A 12,127-nucleotide genomic window follows, 5' to 3' on the forward strand; every position below is an offset into this window, starting at 1 on the left:
GGCATGTAATAGAATAATGTTCCCCCCAAAAATACAACAGACTGGCTAAAAAAGAAAACAATCAAGGTGTTGCAATGGCCCGATCACAGTCTGATCTCAACCTGATTGAAATGCCTTGGCGTGACTTTAAGAGAGCTGTACATAAATAGATGCCTCCAAACCATAACAACCTAGGGCAACATTATGAATAAGAGTGGGTCAAAATTCCTCCACATTTTGATAGACAGATGAGACAAAAAATTATTTCTTCGTGTTTTTTCTTTTAAAGGGACTAGCTTACAAGCTGTTAAAAATTAGAATATACTTTGGCTTTCACACTGCTTCTGTATTTTGGCTTATTTGCTTGTAAAATAAATAAATGACATGATGTGTTGTTCGTATCCAGTTGTATTTACCTAATTCTGTCCTGTTCTGATGTGTAAAAAAATTTAGAATTGATAGTTTTATTTTCTTATTTAGACTTTATATAAGATGCACACACATTCTATATACTGATAAACAGATAAACAGTAGCAAATAGCATTTTCCACTTCTTTCTTCTTTAGAATTAGCACATGGTCATTCTCTGAAACAATACAACATTAAATTTATTGATTCAAGGTGTGATCATAAACAAATAGGAACATTCTCTGAAACAATACAACATTAAATTTATTGATTCAAGGTGTGATCATAAACAAATAGGAACATTCAAATTTTCTGGTCTAAAATTGTTTTTTTCCCTGCACCTCCAGACTGTTTTTAGTGCTGCTGCTATTTTTAGATCCCTCAGAGGAAGACCTGTTCTTTCCCTTTGCACTTGTGCCTCTGTGATGCACTGAATCTCCTCCAGTGTGTCAAAACGGTGATTTCTTGCCATAATGTGGCATGTAGTGCCAGTTGTGAGCGAAGATTGTGTTGCAGTGGTAAACAAACATTACGATGTGGTGGGTGGCTCCACTGAATGTCCCTTTTCAGGTGTCTCAGGTCGGTAGTCAAACTCTAAGTTAACAACAATCATAACAATCCTGCTCCTGGTTCCTGAATACTGCTCAGCTTAGCTTGATGTTTGACGTACACGGTGGTCATTATGGGATTTCCATAGACCCAATAAAAATAGCAGCAGCAGTGGAAGTGGTCCAGAGCTGCACAAGAAGATGAACGAGCTCAGACAAATTAAATCAGGTACTTTTTTTTATATTTGTGGGCCAGTTCCTGTAACTTTTTTTGGTTGCACCTCATGTAAGTTAAAAAGAAAGCACACAAAAATTCCACTGACTTGCCCTTTGATACTCAGTCGTATATATGAATTTGTATTTAACAATATTTAATCGAGCAAACTGTCTTCTATTAACAATTTTGTAGAGTTAAAGCCCAGCATCAGCATAGCTAACAGGCGTAATAACTTTATATCACGTTTCCCTCTAAGCCCTTCAAATGCACAGTAATTATACTTAGTTCCACAACTCAGTTCTGTTTTGTTCCCTTGCACTTTTTTAGGAGACGTACATAGAAATCCAGACAGAGCATCTCCCTCAACTGCTGTTGCGGATGGTAGCAGCCCTGACCTGTCACCTGCAGGCGCTGGGCCTCGGAGAGCTCACCCACTGCCTCCGTCTGTGCTCCAAGATTCTCAGCAAGGTGCAACCTCCACTGGTCTCCCCTCTGGCCCTGCCGTCTGGCCCTCAGGCTCAGGGCCTCTCCAGCTCTATCGGCAAGCCATCAAACTCAGCAAGGGACAAAAACAGAGACACGGAGGACAAACAGGTGATTACAATGTCTCAAAATGTTTCAGGGGTGTAAAAGGGAGTTGGAGTTCCTGATCAAGGGAAAAAGATAATAACTGGAAAGTGTCGGGGTTAATGACAGTAAAGAGATTCAAAGTTAAAAATAAAGCACTAAAAGAGAAGTCAGTGTTCTGCCAAGCTCTGACTTTGTTGATCATTTAGTTCAATCTCTGATCCTTTAAAAAACATAGACCCTGTTGCTGCCATACACAGATCAAACCTTAATTTGACTGGCTTCCTCTACAAGTTATTGGCCAAAAACTCATCAGCTTAGGCTCTGATGGTGTGTCCTGGTCCATGAACAGGGCCTCTTGGTGCCTCCTGCCAGCCTTCTGGCCTGTGCTGTCTTTGGCTGGGTGGCCCTGCCATTCCACGCTCCCTCGACACAAGTCATTTGAAGACTATTCAGAACAAATGCTGCTTTCGGCTGTTGAGGTCCTTCTGGTCCCTGTCCAACAACCTGGTTGTTTTAAGTGTTTGTAAGCCTATTGAGCCATGATTTAAAGTTCAGTCAGTCCAGTGTTTAGAGCTGGAGAGGGCCATGACTGTTTGAGAGAGCGAGGGAGAGAGAGAGACCCATGAGGGGCTTGAAAGAGGACAAGTAGAAAGGCAGAAGATGGTTCCCCAACAGCTGAGCCCGGCTCGCTTTTTCCTCTGAGGAAGTAGAGGAATAAACTAGCTCGTGAGGCCTCTGGGGTTTGCCATATCCATCAGAGTGGAAACATTCTGCATACATCCACTGAATACTGTAACAGCCCCACCCCTACACCCACTCTGAGGGGCATATAGAGAACGTTCTACCAAACATGCCATCTGAGTCCAGGCTCCATAATGTACACGCTACCTCACTCAAAATATATCCCAGGAAGCCTCAAGGCCCCCAAAGGTTGGCCGGAATAAAGAAATGTAAGAACTTAAGTCTGTCAGTCTCGCTGCAGCAGGATGCTCCCTCAGGTCAGGCCCAGCAGCTGTGTACGCAGCCTTACTATATAAAGACCAGTGTAGTCATAAACTTTATGTGTCTGCTGCAAGGCTACCACTATTTTAACTAATAGCTAAGCACACAGTGACTATTTACTGAACAGAGTGCATATTTCTTATGGACAAAGTCTGTAATTTTCTGCTCAAGTCTCACTATATGAACGATACACTGCACTTCCTGGAAGTGTCTTTAGATTATATTATAGGTGGAGACTGAGTTACTTGAGCAGTGTTATATCAGTAATAAACCAAGTTATATCAGTAAGTTGCAAATGAGAAGCAAATTCTGTAACTTGCAGCAAAAACTGCAACTTCAGCAAATTTTGCCATATGGTGTCTTACCATTTCCTGCAATGCCTTATGGAGTAAAAAATGCTATTAGATAAATTTATGATGTCCTACTTAAATGTAATTTCTCCTGATTAGTGTTGAGGTTACATCTGCTGTGGGTCTGTTGTGACAGTGTCCGTGATGATGCTTCAAAACATCTCTATACGCTTCATTCAGCTTAATACCTTTTTTTGGTTTTGTTTTTGTATAGAAAAAAATAAAAAAATCATTAATAAAAAATTCTGAGAGTTTTTCAGAAAGAAATCCACTTACAGATGGATAATGTCTGCATTTTTGCCAATCTTTCTTCCTTTGTCTTTTTTTTCTTTTCTTTTTTTTTTTTTTTTTTGATAGACTCTCCCTTCCACTCTGGAGGGCCCTGGCACTGAGGATGTCTTCGAGGATGTGGAAAATACTCCCAGCTGTCGCTCTGAGAGTGGCTTCACAGAGTTTGTCCAATACCAAGGAGACGTTCCTGAAGAGGCAGAGCACACCCCTCATTTGCACTCAACAGTCAGAACGGGCCGTCGCTCCTCAGGCCCGTGTCATTCTAAACCTCTGGACAAACCAGTCATGCAATGCTGCCTTGAGCACTTCCAGCAGTTTCTCTCCCGCCTCATCACCTTATACATTATCCCAGGGCAGGTGAACAAAGTCGAGGGTCACAGAGGCGAAGTGACACACTCAGGGCTCCTGGTTTCAGAGAGCTCCCAGAATGGTGATCATGCAGAAGTTTGCTCGGGCTCTGGGATGGTCCAGAAAGAGTGCATTGCTGCCTTCACGGCTGCCTGCCAGCTCTTCCTTGAATGCTCCAGTTTCCCCGTCTACATCGCAGAGGGGAATCTCAAGTCTTCACCCAGACAGGAAGAACTGCTTGGTAGGTGCAGTCTATGTTAATAAATGCACTAATGGGTGCATACAGTTGTACATCATTGTAAATAAGAACAAGGAAAGTTTGTTGACACAAATTCATGTTAGTTAAGTCTTTAACATGTTTTCTGTCCCTCCTGCATTCACACAGAGAATGAGCAGGTCCGGCTCCCGCTGTGGCTCCAGACGCTGATGGATGCCTGTTGCCTGGCCAGTGACTTCAGCCTGCAATGTGTAGCCATATCCCTCCTCATGGACCTAGTTGGGCTTACCCAATCTGTTGCCATGGTTACTGCTGAAAGTGTGGCATCTGGCGCCAGCTCCGAGTCCACCCAGGCCATGAGTCCAAGCCAGGGTCGAGTGGCTGTAGTTATCAGGCCACCACTCACTCAGGGAATCCTAAAGCACATTGCTGACAAGACAGATTTCTTCAAGGTAGAGATCTGGTTCCAGATTGCAGTGGAACTATTTGGCTTTTTTTCTCTTTATTTTTCTAACCCCATTTAATGTTTTGCTCAGTCAGTGGCTCTGATTTTGTGGGACCAGTTGAGTGAGGGAACACCTCAGCACCATCAGCGCAGCGTGGAACTTTTCTACCAGCTTCACAACCTTGTTCCTTCCTCCAGCATCTGCGAGGATGTCATCAGCCAGCAACTCATGCACAGGGACAAGGTCAGCATAGTGCACACATTACCAGGCAAAAATCAGATAAAAGAAATCCATGCTGAAGTATGTTTCTCTTTCAGCAAATTCGTCTGGAGGCCCACGTTAAATTCTCTGTGCTGTGGCATTTAACACGAGATTTGAACATCACCAAGTCTTCTCCGTTTAGTCGCACATTTGACAGGTATATGTGAAACTGCTGATCATATGGAAATTGTGCTGATAAAAGTATCCACCATTAGTAGATTTGATGACACCTTTTTCTTAAATTCCTTTTCATTTTTCCTTTGTCTTACTGTTGTCTTTATCCCTCAGATCTCTCTTCATAATGCTGGACTGCCTGAGCTATTGGGATCCATGTACCAGTGCAGTTGGTCGGGCTTGGCTGAATCAGGTCCTTCAAAGACATGACATTGCCCGGGTCCTCGAACCACTCCTCCTCCTCTTGCTCCATCCCAAGACCCACCGAGTCTCCATTCAGAGGGTGCAGGCGCAGCGCCACTTAGCCCAAGTCTTCCCTGAACCGCCTGAACGGGAGCCATCAGAACCCATTTACAACAGAGACTCTGGCTTCTCAGACAGTGAGCACTAACCTTTAACTGTCTTTTTGAACTTTGGCTTCACTTTGGTTCTTCATGTAAATATTCCTTTTATCTCCTCCTTACTTTTCCTTAGACTTCAGTCAGATCCAGAGTGAGAGGGTTGGACAAGAGGATCTCCGAGGTTTGACAGTGGGTGACATGGAGCCATTCTGCCTGACTGTAAACCCCTTGAGTGACAGCCTGTCCATAATGAGTCTGAGCAGTGAGAACTTGCATCTAGCTGGTGAATATCAGCCTGCTCACCAACAGGGGGAGCCTCAGAGTTCAGACTCCACTGGTTCTCATTCTTCTACAGCAGAAAATGGCAGCTTTGAGGAACCAGAGGGAGTCAAAAGCATGATAAATGGCTCAGACCCACAACCTGGATCCTCAGATGACCCCTCTGAGGATTCTATAGAGGAAGTTGTGTCTTGTGTTATAGGTGAACTCATCGACAGAGTTCTACAGCTAGTTGATGAGGGCTCTCTTGAAGTATCATCTCCACCTGAAAACTGGCCCCAAACCGACACTGACAGCACCACCTCGGATACATCCACTGGTACCCGCCTGGACTCTGGGCTTCCTCATTGTTCCAACCACCAGACTGTGCCAGAGATGTTGGCTGAAGGCACACTGGAATTTCTCACCATCACACCAGCTGATATGTCAGCAGACGGACAGCACAAAGAGGGCATTACCCGCCATAGTTCCTCTCCTTCCATCGTCACTTTGCCAGACAGCTCCAACCCGGCCACCCCAGACCACACCCTTCAGGTGGATGACCCTCAGGCTCGCAAACGTAGCCATAGCAGCATCCAGCTTAGCCTTAAAGGGAAAATTATGGAGAAGCTGGCAGACAAGTCTCCAGGGGCAAAGCCAAAGATCAAGAAGACTAAGAGGAAGGACGAGGAGAGACAGAGGAAGGCAAATCAAGCAGACAAACTGCGCCCGCCCAGTATTTTCTTTGGTGATAGTTTAGATCTAGAGAACTGGTACAGCTGCGGGGAAGGTGAGGTGTCGGAGATAGAGAGCGACACAGGCTCGCCCAGCGGGGGCTCTGGGATGACTGTTGGGGGTGTCAGCGTTACAGGACGCAGATCATCCTCTGCCCCACCTCGTTTTAACATCCACCCCCTCTACCAGCACGTCCTCCTCTACCTCCAGCTTTATGACTCTTCCCGGGCACTCCACGCCCTGTCAGCCATTGCAGCCATGCTTAGAGCTGCTCCCTCAGGGTTTGTAAGCGCCATCTCCACCACCAGCATCAACAACACCTACACCCCACAGCTGTCTTTGCTTCAAAACCTCCTAGCCCGTCACCGGGTTTCTGTCATGGGCAAAGACTTTTACTGCCCCATTTCCCAGGACTCCCACTCCCATTCGTTCCGCAGTGCCATGTACCTGGAGATCATCATCTCACTCTGTCTCTACTTCCTAAGAAGTTATTACTCTGCTCATGTGCCTGCAGGCCCTCAGGACTTGGCAGGGAACCGGGCCATGCAGTTAACCAGTGTGGAGGTCTTAACTCTCCTTTTCAGCGAGCTAGCCAAAGTCACAGGTGGCTCAGCAAAGGGCTTTGCTAGTTTTATAAGCGATGTCCTCTCTAAGTGCAAAGTTCAGAAGGTGGTTCTACACTGCCTTCTCTCTTCCATATTCAGTGCTCAGAAATGGCACGAGCAGAGGGTGGCAGGGGTCAACATGGCCACAGTGGAAGAAGGTCTCTCTGAGGACAGCATTATCAACCTGTCAGAAGACCAGATAGACAGCTGTAGTGCAGTCCAGGCCCAGCTGCTCAGACTGCTGCAGAGTCTTGTTGTGCTTGAGCACAGGGTCCTTCTGCCAGCTGATGAAGGAGCAGAACCTGTAGGAGGAGGGGCAGGAGGTGGAGGGACTGGAGGCAGTGCTGGAGCAGGGTTTGAGATACTGGGTGGGGAAGTGGAGCATGTCAACCCTCAGCAGCCAATGACATCACTGCAGTACCTCCACGGACAGCCTATCACAGCACAGGGTATGTTCCTTTGTTCGGTCATCAGGGCCTTGCATCAGCACCACGCGTGCAAGATGCACCCACAGTGGATCGGACTCATCACAGCCACACTACCCTACATGGGGAGAGTCCTAAGGAGGGTTGTGGCCTCAGTCACTCTGCAGCTGTGCAGGAACCTGGATAATCTTCTCCAGCAGTACCGCTATGAGACTGGGATCACTGACACCAGGTATTAATGTCTAGATGGATCTTGTTAACTACGAAACTGATCAGCGGCACGGTGCAGTAAAATGCCATGGCATGGCTTAGTCACCAGAGGGCAGCCTTGACCATCTTATGTAGTGACTCACTTGCAAGTCATTTTCTCTAAAATGTCTCTAGAATTGTGTAAAATGTTATGCTTTTTTGTTCATTTGAAATATTTCATGTTTAAACTGCTTATCCTCCGTGCTTTTTAGACCACAGTGGATGGCTCTCTGCATTCCTCCTGACCTGATTCTGACTTTGCTAGAGGGCGTGACAGCCATCATCCATTACTGCCTACTGGATCCCACCTCCCAGTACCACCAGGTGAGGGCATCATGCACCACATGATTGCAGCAGACTGCATTCTGATACCTCAGTGAACATTTATAGGCCTTTACATAGACTCAGTTACACAAAGCAATGCCTCCCTTGTATTTTAGAATAATGGTTTCCTTATTTGATACATTAGTGAGGATAATCATAATGAGATTTTGCACATTTTCTGTTTTTTCATTGTCTAAAGCTTTGCAGTATACCAGCATTCGGTGTCTTTCTGTATGTTCTGCTGTTTAGTTACAAGTGAACGTTGATCAGAAGCACCTGGCTGAGGCTCGATCAGGCATCCTGTCCATCCTCCACACCATCATGTCTTCTGTCACCCTCCTTTGGAGTGTCCTCCACCAGGCTGATAACTCTGACAAGCCAGCTGCTGCCTCTGCTGCTTCCACATCTAACATCAACCTTGGTTCCACTAAGGTATATAAGTTAGTGGTCTCATAGTTAGACTGCTCAAATTGACTGAATTGGGTGAAAGGAGCCTCTAATATTAAGACTTTTAGAAGATTTTCATTAATAGATTTTATTTCAGATAACTTACCTTCAGAAGTATTTTTTCTTTCACAGATAATCTGAAATGCCTTTGGCATCAGTAGAGACACAGAGACCAAGTATCAACCAGAAACTTGAATAATGGAGTTTTATCTTGGTCTTGTTCAGTGATCTGATTATTTAGTATCTGGTCTGTCGACAGGTCTGGAGCAAGCACTGTAAGTTAATGTGGTGATCTATCCTAGTGAAGTGATGCTGCTCTTAATAGTTGGTTTAAATCGAAACAATGATTTGTAGGCATGAGCAAACACGCAGTAGATTCTGCAAGTTGGGCCCAAATAAAGCCAGATAGCCTGTAAACCTTGTGTAGTTAGCTAACCTGAACAGTTGCTGCTTGGCTCTATAACTCATAAAGCAATACTAAAACTGAATCTCATTATTGGTGCTAAAGGATTTTCTTTCTGCAGTTATAGATACTTATTTGCCCCTTGCAGATAACATTTCATGTTTTACTGAGGTGGGATAGAAATGTCCTGCAATTGAAATAACTTGTAATTATTACAGGCCTCGTGTCCCTGACGGAGGAATAATTAGGACTAAATAACTTGGTTACTTATGTAACCAACTTTACATATGCGAAGTGCAAGGCCCAGTTTAAATGTTCTTTAACAGTTTATTATGTCACTTATATGCTCACTGTGGAAAGTTGCGTGTGATACATATTTGAATATGACATGTGAGCCAAGAACTTTTAGGGAAGTAAACTGTTTGCAGCTATATCATGGAGAAATCAGAGCTCTGCAAGATACACTGAAATTATAGGATGTTGATGGGAGAAGTATGGTTAATGTTTGTGCATTGTTTCTACAGAACCTCCGTCAGCAGATCCTGGAGCTGCTGGGTCCGATCTCCATGAATCATGGCGCTCATTTCATGGCAGCTATAGCCTACGTTTGGAATGAGAGGAAACAGGTCAAGACTCCAGTCAGAAATAAGGTATAAACAATTAAAATGTGGATGATTGTCTCAGTGCCTCCATTTGAAGCTATTTAAGTAACACAAAATATGTTTTCTATTTGCTGTAGTAAATGACAAAGTGTGGTTATTTCTGTAAGCAAGCTGAAGTTATATATTTTCAAATTAAAGGGTGGGAGCAGCACATTTGTTCTCTTTCTCTTAATAGGAGTGTTTAACCAGGGTCCAGTATGCCTCAATTTGAATACACTCTTGAAATCATTGTATTTCTTCCATTGAGTCTGAATGACTTTCTTTCAGGTGATTCCTGTAGCCAGTGAAGAGCAGCTGCTGCTGGTTGAACTGGTTCGCTCTGTCAGTGCCATGCGCACTGAGACTGTTATGCAAACAGTCAAAGAGGTCCTGAAACAGCCGCCTGCTATCGCTAAGGACAAGGTTGGTGTTTCGGTGTTTGTTGCTCAAGTCAGTCTTTATCTGTTTTTGTCTCACTTCTAAATTTTGCATAACAATGCTAGGACAGAAATGTACTCCTGTGAATATCAAGAGAATCATTATGATTTATGTCAGTAAAAATGAAGAACTGTGGTAATTGTTGCCATGATTTTCTGCTTCAGAGGCTTTATGGTTTGTTTTAGAGGGGCGCTTTTTAATTTTGATCCCTTTTCTCATAGAATACCTTGAAATCTTTCAGTTAGAGTTCAGTCACTACAATAACTGTTGTTTCTGCTTTCCAGAAGCACCTCTCTCTAGAGGTCTGCATGCTGCAGTTCTTCTATTCTTATGTCCAGAGGTGAGTACACAGCCTCCTCACATAATTATATAATTAGACACCATATCTGTTGAATTCCGATATACATAGAATACACTCTTTCCTTGTGTGTGTTATTACAACAACTAACCACTCTTAATTTATGATATTGCCCCTTTCTGTGCTAGGATTCCTGTTTCCAGTTTGGTTGATAGCTGGCCGTCTCTGTTGGCACTGCTGAAGGACTCTATACAGCTGGGCCTGCCCGCTCCAGGACAGTTTCTCATATTGGGGTACGTTTCTCTCCTGGGTGCTACAGTAGTCCAGTAAACATAAACTGAGTAAACAGTGGTATGATTCACTTTGCTTTTTCATTCTTTGTATAAAGATGTTTTCTGTGTTTCTGTCCAGTTTAGCTCCAGAAGGCTTTTATTTTGAAATAGTTAAAGAAAGTCTTAATGCTATAAATTTAAAAGGGCAAGTAGTACCAGTTATACTAAGCAAACAAGATACAGCTTACTCTGATAGAATCCTTCAACAAAATGTCTCTTTTCTTTTGAAACTGGGGTAAATAAAGGTCTCTGTCAGGATTTTCCAAAATACAGTTTTTAATTTTAACTTATTTAAGACCTTTGCTCCTTTGTTTTTCTTCTCCAGAGTTCTGAACGAGTTTATATTGAAGAACCCTAATCTGGAGAACAAGAAGGACCAGAGAGAGCTGCAGGTAGGTACTGCAGCCAGATCTGTTGTTTTGATTGTAGATAATAATGTGACAAGTCCATGCTCTACAGACATGCCGGATTATAACGTGCTGGATACAATCAAATTAAGCACAACAAGAATACTGAGGGAATCAAAATCATTTGTTTGTTCAGGACGTGACCCACAAAGTGGTGGAGGCCATCGGAACGATTGCAGGCTCCTCGTTGGAGCAAACCACGTGGCTGAGGAGGAACCTGGAGGTGAAACCTTCTCCTCAGATCGTTGTGGATGGAACCAACCTGGAAGCTGATGTAGAAGGTGCGCTGCCTGAACCTTACGATCATACATGAAAAGGCTGTTAGCTATGTTGCTTGATAGTCACACTAAACATGCCTGGCCTCAACACAAACTACATTCTCTGCTTCTGCCATGGATGGTTTAATGTGTTTCTTGGTTTTCCTTTTCTCGTCTTGATTTTTTTTTTAAGATGATTTCCGTAATTCTGTGAAATCAGATAGCAGAGTCATAAATGTAGCTATTCGGGTTTAATCTGAATGCCAGACAATAATTCTTAACGTAACTCAGCTCAAGCAAAGCACTTATAAACTTGTGTTCACAGGAGCTAACATGTCTGAAAACGTGAAATATGAATAGTTTTGGGGTGCTTCAGCCTGGATGTGTTATTATCTGTTGTGTAGCTGCTGCTAATGTTTGGTATGTGTGTTTTGTAGATTTAATGCTCACAGTGATGGAGGCCTCCAGCTTCACTCCATCAGTGTACAGTGTGCACGCCCTCACGCTATTGGCCGAGGTAAAACAACTGAGTGTCTGTGACTCAGTTCAACCATGTCTTTGTTTCTCAAGCCATCAGTCAGTGACTGTGCCACTTCATTCCACTGTTCGTCTTGATTATGCTTCAAGCTGCTCTCGCTCATATTTACCAGCAATGTTTAGGCCTGTTGCTATCAAACACACCCCCATGGTCCACTAACACGGGCCATCTGAACTTCTTAGAGCTGATTTATAACCACCTCTCTAACTCTTTAACCATTATTAGTGAAATAATAAATCAGTGTGCTGAGTTAAGTGTTATGCTTTGGAGGAGGTGGATAATTGAAATCATTGGCCACCTTATGTTTTGGCTCTTATAGCTCAGAGTGGAGCTCATTACGCAGATATTGCCCATGCTTCATGGATGCAGTTTATAGATAGATGGGTGCATTTAAGGTAGTTTATCAAATATGTCCTGCACTGCAGTTTATGCATCTGTTAGCTGGTGAGTAGTGTGATGGTCATTTTGTATTTTTCACTCTTTGGATCAAAGTACCTACTGGCAAAAAGAGCAGGACAAAATGTGGAGTGTACATGACTTTTGTGAAAAACACATTTATTTAAGCAGAAATAAAGTGAAGTATGCAGTCAAATATGTATTATATCAGTAACATGTTTG

At 43.7% G+C, this 12,127-nt stretch overlaps 1 protein-coding gene across 5 annotated transcripts in view; it reads left to right on the forward strand.

Annotated features, from left to right (window-relative positions):
• dop1a (DOP1 leucine zipper like protein A) overlaps nucleotides 1-12,127 on the forward strand; it is a 28,099-nt gene that overhangs the window by 12,264 nt on the left and 3,708 nt on the right. For all 5 annotated transcript variants that reach the window (XM_019364725.2, XM_019364724.2, XM_013276494.3 and 2 more), the window contains 16 exons: nucleotides 1,480-1,746; nucleotides 3,432-3,954; nucleotides 4,099-4,382; nucleotides 4,467-4,619; nucleotides 4,694-4,794; nucleotides 4,926-5,191; nucleotides 5,286-7,407; nucleotides 7,637-7,748; nucleotides 7,998-8,180; nucleotides 9,123-9,248; nucleotides 9,528-9,662; nucleotides 9,962-10,017; nucleotides 10,164-10,268; nucleotides 10,633-10,699; nucleotides 10,851-10,995; nucleotides 11,409-11,488. In XM_019364725.2, the coding sequence (XP_019220270.1) occupies nucleotides 1,480-1,746; nucleotides 3,432-3,954; nucleotides 4,099-4,382; nucleotides 4,467-4,619; nucleotides 4,694-4,794; nucleotides 4,926-5,191; nucleotides 5,286-7,407; nucleotides 7,637-7,748; nucleotides 7,998-8,180; nucleotides 9,123-9,248; nucleotides 9,528-9,662; nucleotides 9,962-10,017; nucleotides 10,164-10,268; nucleotides 10,633-10,699; nucleotides 10,851-10,995; nucleotides 11,409-11,488 (4,725 nt within the window). The remainder of the gene's footprint in view (nucleotides 1-1,479; nucleotides 1,747-3,431; nucleotides 3,955-4,098; nucleotides 4,383-4,466; nucleotides 4,620-4,693; nucleotides 4,795-4,925; nucleotides 5,192-5,285; nucleotides 7,408-7,636; nucleotides 7,749-7,997; nucleotides 8,181-9,122; nucleotides 9,249-9,527; nucleotides 9,663-9,961; nucleotides 10,018-10,163; nucleotides 10,269-10,632; nucleotides 10,700-10,850; nucleotides 10,996-11,408; nucleotides 11,489-12,127) is intronic.

This window comes from Oreochromis niloticus, linkage group LG11 (genome assembly GCF_001858045.2).
Source record: "Oreochromis niloticus isolate F11D_XX linkage group LG11, O_niloticus_UMD_NMBU, whole genome shotgun sequence".
NCBI lineage: Eukaryota > Metazoa > Chordata > Actinopteri > Cichliformes > Cichlidae > Oreochromis > Oreochromis niloticus.